Source organism: Pteropus medius, unplaced genomic scaffold (assembly GCF_902729225.1).
Source record: "Pteropus medius unplaced genomic scaffold, Ma_sr-lr_union100, whole genome shotgun sequence".
NCBI lineage: Eukaryota > Metazoa > Chordata > Mammalia > Chiroptera > Pteropodidae > Pteropus > Pteropus medius.
The window spans coordinates 8737785-8752238 of record NW_024353517.1 but is presented as its reverse complement, the minus strand read 5'-3'; the positions used below and the strand labels follow the sequence as shown (position 1 = coordinate 8752238).

Genomic DNA, 14454 nt, shown 5'->3' with positions numbered 1-14454 from the left:
TTTGTTTTGTTGATACTTTTGATATTGGTAGGCTCACTTCATTCAATTTATTCATTCTTCTAAGGAAAATACACTGCCTGGAGTCATAGTTCACAAAGACAAAGCAGACACAGGGCTGTTTTGTAAGGAGTTTCTAGTTTAGAAGGAGAGACATACATGCCTACAACAGAGAAAGGACTGGTGCTTCCAACTTCAGATTTAGTGGAAGAGCTGACATTTGGACTGGCCAGTGTAGAGGTTAATAAAATAGAAGAGACATAGAGGACATTCTTGGCTAAGGAAAGAAAGTGAACCAAAGCTCAAAAGTGCAAAAGTCTATGTTCAAATAAAGCAAGTGCAGGCTCACATTCCATTATCCATCATTTCTAAATCCAAGAAGCTCTGAAAACCATTGATTTTTTTCTTAAGTTTGAAGCTAACTTATTTGATGGCACAACCTGACCTGAAATGACGTGAAGCTGTTTATCCCTATTTATCCCTATGAGAGTATTTATAGATTTAGCTACAGAAATATCATTGTTTTTGATTACAGATGCTGCCCCAACATGGAGAGATTTTACTAATATATTATGCATTGCCTTATGTATTACTTAAAAAAAAAAAATACTGCCTCGTACCTCGCCAAAACCTGAATTGCAATAAACACCTAGTCCCAAGTGTTTCAGATTTGGGATTGTGGATCTGAAGTAACTATGGGTGATATAATATTGTAGAAGCTATGGTTAGAAAGCAAGATAAAGATCGTGCTGGTCTGATCTCGAAAGCTAAACAGGGTCAGGCCTGGTTAGTACTTGAGGTGGGAGACCACCTAGGAAGACCAGGTGCAATAGGTTTAAAAAAAAGGATCATGCTGGTTCTTGAATGCTGTGTTAAAGATGTTGGAAGTTCTCCTTTTGGCTGAAGAAGGTAGTGAAATATTCAATGTTTTATCAAAACAAGTTTATATTCCTGAGCACACTCCACTTTAAATCTTTTTCCTCAATTGCTAAACCTGGGATATTTACCTTTGAGTAAAATAGTGATGTTAAATGAAATGCCTTTTGAAAATAGGTTTTTACTCCATCTTTTGTCCCTTTTTTGAAGACATGTGGGAGAAATAGGGTTAGAGAAAGCAATATCAGATTATGTTTGCAGCTTGCTAAGGGCCATATCATACAAATATGATCAGGATTTGATGTCCCCAGATGACTTTGCTTTGAAAATGCAGAAATTGCTTCCCAGAAGAAAACAATAAGAAAAACCCCAACAAGAAACAGTATTATATTTCAATTTTGATCATATTCTTATAAAATAATTAGATTCTAATTAGTTCAAGAAAATTATTTGAAAAATTGAACATGTTGTTTTGTTTGTGTGCATATGTGTGTTTGTGACTCTTAGTAAGTTTTAAACTCTGCTATTTGAAACAGGAAGCAAAAGTTTGGGAATTAGAAAATCGACTCTGGAATGTACCCATCTCAGTTTTTTTTCCTTTTTTTTCTTAGCATAACTGGATAGTTAGTTGGCCTCTCACTTTTCCTGAGCTTGTAATAACTGATCCTGGGACCACAGGAATAAAAGTGCATTTTGTTTTTATTTTTAAAAGTGTTTTTTGAGAGACTGGAAGAAGAGGTAGACCTATGTAATAAAACTATACATAGGTATATTTTTCAAAGAGAAATTCTAGCTGCCTTAGGAATATTATTAAATCCGCTTTCTAGAAGTGGTATTTCAATCCATCTAAGTCTGTGTATGTAATCAGAAAATTCCATCTCATTCATAGGTTATATATTTCCTGAAATTCTCAACATTTGACTTTAGAAGAACTGATAATAATAGTAGCATGTTTACAACCAGTTTATGGCTTTCGCTAGAGCCCAAGGATGAAGCATATATATTAGGCCATGGAAGAGATATTTTTTCATGCCGTAACTTCAAGAGTTGCAGGCTGACTATTTGACATTCTTACAAGTTTTTTTAAATTACTTATAAAAATTAAAAAGATGCTGATATTTTAAAACAAATATTTATTTCTGATTTTAAAAGTATTCAATATTAATTGTAGAAAATTAAAAAAAACAGAAATGTGGAATAGAAATTGGTGATATTATGTATTTAATGTTTTAATATTCCACAGATACTGTACCTCATGCTTTATATACATTGACTCAGTTAAACTTTATCCTGTGATATATTATTGTTCTCATTTTATATAAATAGAAACTGGTGTCTAAAGCAGTGAGGTGACTTGCACAAAGGGATCATGGCAGAAAGTGCTAGAGCAGAAGTGAAGCCCAGGAAGTCGATTTAATTTTTTAATTTTTATTTATTTATTATTAAATTTGTTGGAGGTGACATTGGTTAATAAAATTATATGGGTTTCAAGTATACGATTCAATTATATGTCAGATTTATATTGCATTTTGTGTTCACCACCCAAAGTTAAATTTCCTTCCGTCACCATATATTTGATCCCCTTTATTCTTATCTACCTCCTCCCTTCCCTCTTTCCCTCTTTCCCTCTTTCCCTCTGGTAACCACTAAACTGTTGTCCATATCTATGAGTCTATTTGTCTTGTTCATTTATTGCCTTCAATTTTATGTCTCATATATGAGTGAAATCACATGGTTCTCAACTTTTTCTGTCTGATGAATTTATTTTGCTTAACATGACAATCTTTTATTTATATGTATATGCTTTCAGTCTTTTTTTTCCCCATATATATATTTTTCAAACATAATTGAAATCCTACTGTAGGCTTTTTTTTTTTTTTTACCCTTAACGTTGGCCTTTTTGATAGTTAAATCTATTAACTAATAACATGGCCAAGTTGTCATCTTGGTTTGGGAATTCAGAATGGAGCCCTAATGCTGAGTGTCTAGGTAATACCTTGGATTAAAAACAAACAAACCACAACAACAAAAAGAAACACTCTCCTTAGCAAGTGGGGATCATGCTAACACCTCCTCCTAAGCAATAGCTACTTATATTCCTCAGCTCAAGGTGTCAGTGACGGCATCAGGCATGTGGTAGAAAATGGAAGGGGGACTGATTTTCCAAATTTTATCTTTATATTCTTTCCTTCTTGCATGTAAGAATCCAAAACATTGTTAATAGCTTTAAAGTTTTTTAGAATTCAACTTCAAGAGAGATATTTTCATTTGCATTTACAGATTATAAATTTTAAATACAGGAATGGTCACTTATACCAGGTTCTGATGTAATTTTTTAAGCTCTCTTAAAAATGTACTAGTCCTTGATAAGCAGATTGCAGATTTGGGAAAAAGGAGACAAAAAATTTATTTGTGGATAGTCTATAAGTGCTAAACCCGGCATTAAGCATTTCCTTTTCCTTTCCCCCCATATTTTATTGCCATAACAATGCTACAAGGTAGGTTGTTAGTTTCACTTTGCAAATGAGAACAATGAAACTTAAAGGAGTTGAGAAATTTGTTCATAAACACACACACCTGGTAACTAGTAACACAGGGATTTGAATGTGGGAATGTAGAGCTCTGAAGTCTCAAACGTTACAATTGATTTTATAGCTGTACAAAAGGCCCACTTATTTTTCTCATAGAGTTTTTAAAAAATTGAGGTATAATTTAGATGTCATATAATTCACTCTTTTAAAAGGTGCAGTTGAGGTGTTTTTCACATATTCACAAAGCTGTGCAACCATCGTCACTGTCTAATTCTAGAACATTTACCAGCTCAAAAAGGAACCCCATGACCACTAGCAGCCGCTTCTTATGGAGTTTTGATGAAGCAAAAATCTTTAAAATCATCCTACTGAAAGTCTAATTTTCTTAGATTCTTCCAAAAATCGTTCTTAGTTATTTATATAGATGTTGTAGAGAAGATACAAAAATAATCTCAAATAACAGATGATTGATGTTGCTGAGTATGTCTTTAAGGATGAAAAAAATTACTAATGGAAGAGTTTTCCAAAAGTCATCAATGTCGATAAAATCCCCACTACCGCCACTCTTCATTGCCGCCATTTACTGAGCACTTACTCTCTGGCAGGCATAATATTGAGATATCCTATTTTATTTAATTCTGACTATAATCCCGTTAAGTATTTATTAATACTCACTCGATTGTGCAAATGAAAAAAAAATTTGGAGAAATGAATCATTTAAGCATCAGGGTCAGTGTTAAGAAGTAAACCCAGGTCCAGTCTGATTTAGTTAGAAGCATAAGCCTTAACTCCTGAGCCTCATCAAGTGAAAGAAAAATGGATCGAAAGAAAACATAGGTCTAGAATGAAAATAACATTTGAATCCAAGTGGAAAATTTACACAAGATGCCGAAGAAGGTTATTTTGTGATAGCTCATGATAACATTACTCCAGCTATCCTATCTATAGGATTGGATCCTTTCAGTGAACACCTGCTAAAGGCTATAGAAACAAGATCTTTCTGGTCCTCCTATTTAAAAAAATATTTTTGAAAATTAACCTATCAGATCAGAAACGAAAACAATCGCAGATTCAGGAAGTATGAGACCTTTCAGACTGGTGCTATAGAAACCTCTTATCCTATGTCTTTTCTATTGCTGTTCCAGGATTATTATGTTAGACTAGCCAAATAAAGAATTCAAAACATCGCTTTTTTTCCTGACTTCTTTTCACGCCTTTTGAGAACTCCTTTATATTGATCATACCTGAAACCATTTGGAAGGTGCGCCACTGATTTTTAGGAAAGACAAAATTCATGACACATGTTGCTTGTGTATATAACTTCATCTAAGATTATAATAAATTTGATTAAGGCCTTATCTGCAGATGAAATATATGGTTAGCTCAATCTTGAAAGAAACAAAATCATATAATTATTCTGTAACACTGGGTGAAACTTTCAATTCAATTCAGCAGCTATTTGCCAACCATCTCCCATGTTTCGAGCAGAGTCTCTGTATAGAGAGTGGTGATCGTGGTGGTATTTCATGCTGAATAAATCTCGTACTTGTCATAAAAGGGAATAAAGTGTGTGTGTGTGTGTGTGTGTGTGTGTATGAGGTGAGGAAATATATGTAAAACAACTAATTGTCATGCAAGGTATGACGTGATAAGTGCCTCTGCTTTTCCTAATTCCTCCAACTAGATCAATACTCACTCCTTACTTTAGACATTATAGCACCATGTACTCCTGTTTTGCAACAATCTCAGTTGCAATTGTTTGTATTAGCATTTGGCTGAATTTTCAACACACACTGTGATTCTCCTATAACTCTCTTAGACAAAAAAAAAAAAAAAAAAAACTATAAATGAAACAAATCAAAGATCACTGTGTGAAAGTTCTATGCTAAGAGATGTGTATAGGTAAGCCCCAAAGGGGAGCTTTTTACCTAGCTTGGGAAGGTTTCTTGCTTTAGGTGACAATCCACCCAGTATTTAAAGGTTGGGTATGTATTCACTAGGAGAAGAAAGGTGGGATATCTCAGCAAGGGGAACAGCATGTGCAAAGATATACACACATAAAATAACGTTCCTCAAGGATATGAATAGTGTTAAGTTCATGTAGACAGCTGGAAGAAGATAAGGCAAATCATCAGGGAATTTTGGACCAATCTTAAATTGTTGACTATCTTAAATGCTATAAAGATTCAGAAAAGCAAAATCCTTCAGGAATTAGAGTTTTTGGGGTGATTGTGTTGGCAGTGCGGAGGCTGGATTGAAGATAGTTGGACTGTTTTTCATAAAGATGTTATAATAATCAGGCAAGAAGTGATGAGGGCCTGAAAGAAGGCAGGAAGAAAGTGGATAGATGCGAGAGATGTTAAGGAAGTGGTATCTCTAATATCTCTGACCGATTGGAGGTGAGTTAGCGAGAGGAGACTAGGATGGCTCGTAGATTTTTGAATTTGGAAAATGTATAGATGATGCAGTTTTCTACTAAAATGTACAGCACAGTGGGTTTTGGGGAAAAGAGATATGTCCAGTTGTAGATTTGTTGTCATCAAATCAGAAGTCATCAACAGTCTAAGACATTTAATATGTAGAGGAATCACAGTGTCTTATGAGAACTCAGAGGCAGCTGTGATTGATTTGGGGTAGAGGTAGGAGATCAGAGAAAATTTCCCAGAGAGAGCACTGTAGCATTTGTACTAGGTCTTAAAGAATGTGTGGGATTTTTAGAGTCAGAGAAGAGTTCAGGTGGTCAGAGTGAAAATGCCTGTTTGGAATTGTGCCTCTATTTTGGTGGTGAGTTTTGGCTAATAAGCAAATGTTGCTTCCTTGAAATCCACAAGTATTAACTCTCTTGGATTGATTGACTTCATATTTCTTACAATAAACAATTCATACTTGGCTACCACAAGTTAAAAACATTTTCCTTCTACTTAACTCATAACTCATCTATAAAAGTTTTTTTGTTTGTTTGTTTTTTTAAAGATGATAAGCTCTACAATTATGCAAAACAACTTGTTAAAGTATTATTAGAAGAGAATGGAAAATGCCCAACTGTAGCAGCACATCCTGAAGTATTACTTATTTGAAGACTGGGGTTTTGGGATGGGAAGGTTGGAGAAAAACACATGAGAAATCTTAGTCATTAACTGTACTTCAGAAGGTTTTATCAGAAAACTATAAAAGTAACATTATTCTTTGCCTTTTTTTTCTGTTTTTAGTCTGATAAGATAATATGTACTTATGTTAAATGAGAATTATGACCCTGTATCTCATGATGATGTGATGAAACATAGGACAGGATTGGAGATAAATATAAAGTCTGAATTCTGGGTGCTGGTGCTTTTAAAAGTGGAGTTCGTTCTTTCATGGACACACATCTATTAAGTGTGGCTAGAAAGCAGATGGTGGCATTTATTAAGCTTGGACATTGTATCTTTAAATGAGAGGTATCTTTCAGTTCAGCTCACATTTCTTAAACTGTATGAAGCTTTTTCTAATAGCTTGCTTCCCCCTCAAAAGAAGAATGAGCCACTCCCTTCTTTGTACCTTCACTGAGCTCTACAGTGCTACTTGTACTGCAAAGTTGTGTTTAACTAATGGTTTACACATATCTATTCCTTTGCTAGCATTTTAGGGCAAGGAATTAGTTGTAGTTTCTAAATGTTTGTGGAAAGGGTGGATGGACGGATTCAAAGTTACCTTTTTTTCAACGACAGCGACAATGTTTAGAACTTCTATCTCAAAATTGTTTTAAAAATTTAATTTAATACAATTTAATTTTAGTGCCCTTCCTGAAAGCAAACTGTCGTCTTTTAAAAGTAGATAATTTCCAATAGAAAAATGAAAAAATGACATGAATGGGAAATTCCTTCCAAAACTGTAAGCTCTCAAACAAATGAAAAAAATGTTCAAACGCACTCATTATTAGGGAAATGCAAATTAAGATAACATTACAATCAAACTGATAAAAATAAAAAGTAGGACAGTACATTCTGTTGGTGGAGCTGTGGGACACAGGCACTCATGTATTGCTGGTAGGAATCCAAATTCATATAAGCATTTTGAAGAGAATTTTGGCAATACCTAACAAAACTACCTATACACTTACTATTTGATTCAGTGTTCCAATTTCTAAGAATCTACTTTGAAGATACACTCCCAACAATGTGAAAATACTGCATACAATGTTATTTTTCACAGTATTGTTTGTAATAGAAAAGTAATGGAAATGACCTAAAGGCCACTGTGTAGGGGAGTGTGTGCTCATAGGGAAAGGAGCATAGGGAAGATAAACCAGAAATTAAAAAGGCCAGTTAGGGGTTGTGTAGGAAAGGAGCGGAAAGAAGGGGGAATGGGAAGAGGCCAGGAGGCATGAGGAAGTAACACTTATTGGATGGAGTCTACTCTTTTGTAAAGCTTTGACTCTTAGAACTGTACCAGTGTTTTGCAAACTAAAATAATAAAGAAATAATTAAAATTAATTAATTTTAATTAAATAATTTAAGTCAACCATTATAAAATATAAGTAATAATAAGTCAATCTAACTAGATTACGAATGAATAACTAAAGCACACTGAAGAGGATGAGGAAGAAAATAACTAATGTCACTCTGAAAAATAATGTTTTGACTAGATTCTATAATGCTAAAGATAAAAACAGATGTGCATAAATACTCTAGTAATAAATCTACCAACAAGAGTATTGGTTAGGAATTCTGTAACTACTTTAAGTGTATACTAGTATTAAATGAATAAATGAATACATTATATATAATAAAAGTCAGAGTTTTCACTGTCAGAACATGAAGTTACAAATAAGGAAAGAAGAGACTAAAATGAAACTTGTGTTGGATTGGAATCATAGGTATTAGGGATTTACATCTATATGTATACCTACCTATTATCCATCTTTTATATATCTACATGTACATGTATCTACATATTATTGTTTCTGACTCTGTAGAGAGAAATAGAGAAATATGATGTATGAGTATCCATATATATACCTATTATCTTTTGATTGTATACCTACATATAGAGATCTCTATTTCTATATATCTATATATAGAGAGAAACAGAAATAAATATGATATATGAGTATGTGTGGGTTTGTATACATACATATATTTTCTTCCCCCCGCCCACTCCGCCACTTCCACTTCTGACCTATGGATGTTGCCATTTTCCCCTTAAGAACTGGATCTCTGAAGGTGAGGTATCTCCTCCCACATGCTTCCAGAGTGCACCCGGGGCCTGGCACACCCGGGGTATGGTCCGTGGTTCCACCTGGGGCGCGAACCCAGGACCTTCTGCGTGTAAAACAGATGTGCTAACCACTACATTATGGAGCTACCCCCACATACATATATTTTCTAGCTCACTCCCCCGAGAGAGCCTAGGAGAAGTGACAGTCCAGTAACAATGAGCACAATTAGCACCCAGATTTTGGTTCCTAAGTACTATTCTCTAAAAAAAAAAAAAAAAAGTAGGAGAACTAGTTGATTCCAAGACTGAGACTGAGGGAAAATAAAAGATACACCTAGGACATTTTGTGATATCAGAAAATCAAGGAACCTCTCAAAGGAAAGGACACAGGAACCAACCAGAAGGACCTCCCAATGATTAAAGCTGGAACAATTTGAGCCACAAAATAAACAACAGTGTTAGATTATAATCCATACAATAAATATCCTTGAGACCATACTGATATAAATAAATAATTGAATAAATAAACAAGTGGGGAAGGAGGGACAGCTTTTACAGAAGAATTCCCATTACTGTGGAAGGAATGAAGACAATATAAAATCATTATTAAGAAAACAGTACAGTAATAATTGTTTCAAACAAGATCCACCAATGGATGCTAAAATCAGATGACAGTTTGAGGAGAAACAGGATATTAGCATAACCTCAAATTTTCTTCCTCAAGATATTTATCAACTATAAGTGAAAAAAACGTAACTTTGCATGTAGAAACCTAGCAGACACTACAGTTATCAATGTTAATGTCACTCGTTGACGTCATGTAGACCCCGATAATGATGCACTTATACAACACCATTTCTGTGGCATTCTTGCCAAAATGAATAACCTTAGACTAATCATTAGAAAACATCAGAGAAACCCAAATTGAAAGATATTTCACAAAAGATTTGACCACTATTTATTAGAAATGGCAAGTTCCTGAAAGACAAAGAGAGACTGAGGGACTGTTATAAATTGAAGGAAACTAAGGTGACACAACTAAATGCAACGTGGATCCTCATGGACCCTGGAACAGAAAACGGATGTGGGGGATAAAAAAAAAAACTGGTGAAAGTTCAATAAAGTTTGTAGTTTAATAGTTTGATGCCAGTATAAATTTTCGGGTTTTGATAATTGTACTCTGGTTAAGTAAGTTAACATTAAAAGTTGGGTGAAGAGTATACGCAAGCTCTGTATTATACTGAAACTTTTCTGTAAGTCTAAATTTATTTCAAAATAAAAAGTTTCAAGAAGAAGAAATAGAAGAAAAACTAAAAAAGAATAAGAGGAAAAAGATAAAATTAAAAAAAAAACACATTTGCTTTTTTGAAAATAGTTAAAACTTATTTGGACCATATGTCATTAATAAAGTAAGCTAGCTGCTAGTGACTGTTTTTGTTACATTATCTATGAGATTATTTTATTGCTGCCTTTGTGTTCACGGTACTATAACAAAAAATACCATAGACTGGGTGGTTTGAACAACAAACATTTACTTCTCACAGTTCTGGAGGGTGGAAAGTCCAAGGTCAAGGCACCAAGACCCTGTGTCTGGTGAGGACCAACTTCCTAGTTCATAAATGGCCATTTTCTTCTGTGTCCTCACATGGTGAGAGGGGAGAGGAAGCTCTCTGGGCTCTCTTTTATAAGGGCATTAATTACATTCGTGATGTTAAAACGTCCCAAAGGCCTCAGTTCCTAATACCTCAGGGGTTAAGAATTCAATATATGAATTTGGGTGGAGAGTTACATACATTCATTCTATGGCGGTTGTGTATCAAAACTGGATCTGAAGATATTTCTAAGACATGATATAGAAGCCTAGTTTTTACCCTAGTAGTCAGTGGTCTATAGAATATAGAACAAAGATACATTAACTATCATTCTGATGTTGATCTTTTAGTTTATGTGTTAGTTTGGTTTCTTTGTGAAAATAAAGTTGCTTTTCATCTGATAGACATTTGCCATTAATATACTCATTAAAAATTTTTAGCTTGGCAAAATTCTCAATATTGATTCAATGCAGACTCTCAAGCAGATAAATATACTGATTAATTACACAGCTATGCCAAGTCAACAGATTTCTATGTTTAATATGAACAGAAAATATAGATAAGTTACCACTTAAAAATCTCAGAACTCTCTCAGAAAATTATAAAGTTCTACAACCTGTGAGTAAATAACTCTTTATAAAAAGTAAAAGTTTAGATACTAGGAATTTAAACAAGCTCACCTATCATTATATACCAGGTTTCCAACCCCTCTCATAAAGTGATACATTATTTTATTTTGAAACCACACTGGTGAATCACTTGCTATAGTTGGTCCACGGTCAATTAAAAAACAGAAAGAATGTCCAACTTTAAAAATCTCAATTAGAGACAGATACATAATTTAAAATTTGGTCATTAAAATAATATAACTTAAGTTTCAGATTTAAAAATATAATTGTTAGTAAAATTCGACTTTGGCTTATAGAATAATAATACAGAGAAAGCAGAAAATATGAAGTTTTGCTTAAACTAAAATTTGCTACATTCCTACTATCCATTGTGCTCCTGGCTACTATTCGTTTTGTCTGGTTTTGTCTTGTTTTTGGATGTTATGGTACCTGCGAAAATGTGTTCTCCTAAAGTACTGCTTAAGATACTTTAGGAAGACTTGTGCCTAATTGTGGAACTAGGTGTCACCTTAGGAGTAGCTTTAACAAATTTTGTACACTCAAGTCTTGATAAGGGTAAGAATCTTTATTTTTTAAAAACTAAGTCCGAGTAATAAAATTCCAGTGATCAATTCCCTTTCATCTCCACTTTGATCAAATGTCTATCATATATAGTAAGAAAATATTTTGCATTAAAATGTTATGTGCTCTCTTTGGTTTAATTTACTCTCGTTCGAGAGTTCAATAACAACAACAAAAAAGTCTGTCGATGTGATTTCTTCTTTCAAATATTGTGATGATCCGTTTTCTTTGTGATGAATACACTTGACCATACGAATCACTGTGACAGCCAATTAAACAAGACATCAGGCCATATGAATATTTATTGTGACAGTTAGCTTCCTGCCCTGCCTTCTAAGAGTTTGCAGTTGTTGAGGAGACAGAAGATTCACATGTAAACCCTTGTAATGAAATAAAAGAGTCACTATGTTAGACCACTGAGAAGCACCTAGAACTCAGAAAGCTGGGAATAACACCTTATCTTGCAAAGATAATTAAAATCTTCAAAGTGCTTTCACATGTCTCATCTCATCTAATCCTTGCAAAGACCTTGTCAGGTAAACAGAGAGGCTCATTATAAATATGAAAATTGATGCTCAGGAGGTCTTGTGTGTTTTAAAATCATACATGGACCTGCTTGTTCTGATGTAGTTCCTTCAAAGGAAGCAGATTCTTGTTTTTTTTTTTTTTCTGTTTCAAGGAATAGTATTAATCTCAAAGTAAAGAAACAGCTCTAGCATTGAGTTCCAGAGCAGGAGCGCTCTACCGAAAAGCTCTCTGCCTCTGCTGCAGCATGAAAGATTATTTTTAGATGTTTTTCTTTTGCTAATTGTCTCTCCCTCCGTGGGGAATTTCTATGGTAGAATCCCCAGATGAGCCAAGTTTCTCACTAATTCCAGCAGAGACCGGAAGGACGAAGGCCATGGCCCAGGCTGCCCTGGGGCCTCAGAACTTTCCCACTGATGACAGTATAGTGGATTTAGCAAGATCTTCAAGGACTTTGCAGTGCACAGAGCTTTGGTGATTCCAGTGAACAACAGCTCTAAGAGGTGACTGGAAGAAAGTCTTGGAACCACCTCAAATGACCTTGCCTGGTTGGAGGTTAATTCTGAAAGAAATTAAGAGGATGTGGAGCCAGGGTTGGCTGTGGGCTCAAGAGGCCTTTCAGTTGTTCTGACTTTCTTCTGCCACCTTTGACAGGAAAAAGGAGGAGAGTTCTGAAATAATATTTTTACAGGCAACTTCAACCTTAAGCTTTAACCTTCAGGAAACATCATAGGAACTGTGAGGTTTAGCCTAGAGAAGAGAAAGAGGAAAGGAATGATAAAAACCATTTTTATTCCCTTTCTGGGAAGAGCTAACCAAATAGTGCTAGGTGGCCTTGGAACAATGTGTGGAAAGAAAATGAAGTTTTGGGCTAAATATCAGGGTAAACTTTCTAACAGATTTAGTGCAATAAAATACTTGGGGAACTGGTGAGTTCTCTACATCTTAACTGTTCAAGTATAAAGTTGGACACTGGTATGAACAATGGCATTCATTGGGAAGTGAGTGATTAAAAACCCTAAAGGTGGGGAGCTAAGTAATATTAACGCTATTATAGCATTTACTTTACATCAAGTGTTTTTAACCCTCAACAAGCGGTGTATAAAGTAGATGCTATTATTAACTCTCTTTTAGAGATGAGAAAACTGAGGCACAGAGAGGTTAAATAATTTGTTCAAGGTCACACAGCTAGTATGAAATTGAATTTAGGCTGTATGTCTTCAGCATCTGTACTCTTAACCACTTGCTATATTGCTGTGTCCTCTAACATCCCTTCTTGCCCTGAGATGCCAAGTAGGGTGGAGTCTGGTCCCATCGCCAGCATTCTTTGTATGCCTTACTCATAAGACTTCCAAAACGGTGTAATGGCTTCCTCTGGGAACAAACAAACGAATGAACAAACCAAGCAACAAATAAATAAATCCAAAGAGGTTGCTGGTGAAAAATAATCAAAACATTTAGACCCACAGGGAAGCTCACGGATCGTCTTTAGGATCAGTTGACAGAGAAAGAGCTGACCGGAATACCTCTCTAAAGTGATGTGCTGTTATTTTCTGATTTTTCGGTTTACCTGCCTCTCTCTACCTCTGGCGTCCCCTTCTGGCCTCCCTTTTCCCTGCACCTGCCTTCCCACTGCACCTGTGCCGGGCTTTTCCGGGAGACTGGAAGGCACGGGGACAAACAGTTACGAAGCTACCAATTCTCTATTCCACATTCTCTTCCCCTCCTTGATTTACGGAGGGGAAAAGTGACTTACCCAAGGTCACAGCCCGCATCAGAAAATCCAGGTGTCCAGACTCCCCCATCAGGGCTCCGCCCACAACTAGGCACACTATCCCTCTCATCGGCCGCACCCAAGAGCTTTCTTTATTCCACATCCCCTCCTCCTCCACCTCTACCCCTAGTTCCCCGGAGTCACTTCTGACGCTCCGCAGCCTCCAGGGTCCAGCCCTTCCTGCGGGAGCTCCCTTCCGCCGGATTCCCACGCCGACTCGCCCTCTGCTCGCGCGCAGCCAGCAGGAGCGCTGCCTTCCGGGCTAGCTTGGCGGCGTCACCCCGGCCCCGCGGAGACCCTCTCCGCGCCCACAACCCCGGTAGGCGTGGGCACTGAGGCGGGCGGGCGCCCAGGGTTCACTGCCCCACGCTGAGAGTAGGAGCAGAGGGGGTGCCCCGAGCCACCAGTCCAGAAGGCCAGGGCTGGCGTGGGACCCTGACCTCGTCCCTCCGGACGCCGGCATCTGGAAAAGGGCTTCGACCCGCTCACCCTCCCGCCTGCAGACCAGCCGCCTCCTTGGAGAACTCCTAAAGTGTCGCGTTCAATCCCAGGGGGTGTGGCCGCGCCTTTGGCTCCCCAGGGGGCTGCCCCTTTCGGAGCGGCACTTCCTCCTCCTTTGCCTGCGGTGGCCACGGCGCCCGCCGCGCTCCATCCCTGCGCCCCGGCTCCCGCCCCGCCGATGTGCCAACTGCTCTCCACCTGGAACGCGCGCACCATGGACTCGGGACCTGGCTTTCGAAGACAGGCCGCCTTTTGGTTGGACAATTAGCGGA

General features: G+C 36.8%; 2 protein-coding genes across 3 annotated transcripts in view; one reads left to right on the top strand and one right to left on the bottom strand.

Annotated features, from left to right (window-relative positions):
- Nucleotides 1–14454, top strand: part of FGF12 (fibroblast growth factor 12) — a 479181-nt gene that overhangs the window by 141873 nt on the left and 322854 nt on the right. The gene's annotated exons all lie outside the window — the stretch shown is intronic.
- LOC120592986 (glycine-rich protein 1-like) lies at nt 11366–14430 on the bottom strand. 2 transcript variants are annotated; one of them, XM_039850758.1, is made up of 2 exons: nt 13664–14430; nt 11366–12657 (listed from the first exon to the last, which is right to left on the bottom strand). In XM_039850758.1, exon 1 carries the CDS (start codon nt 14396–14398, stop codon nt 13958–13960), a length of 441 nt encoding a protein of 146 aa, XP_039706692.1. In that variant the 5' UTR covers nt 14399–14430; the 3' UTR covers nt 11366–12657; nt 13664–13957. The 2 variants fall into 2 exon arrangements, with proteins under 2 accessions (XP_039706692.1, XP_039706693.1); XM_039850759.1 differs by having other exon boundaries at nt 11366–12552.

Bases quoted from the DNA above. Each gene is read 5' to 3' on its own strand.
- LOC120592986 (XM_039850758.1), bottom strand. From the start codon at position 14,398: ATGGTGCGCGCGTTCCAGGTGGAGAGCAGTTGGCACATCGGCGGGGCG.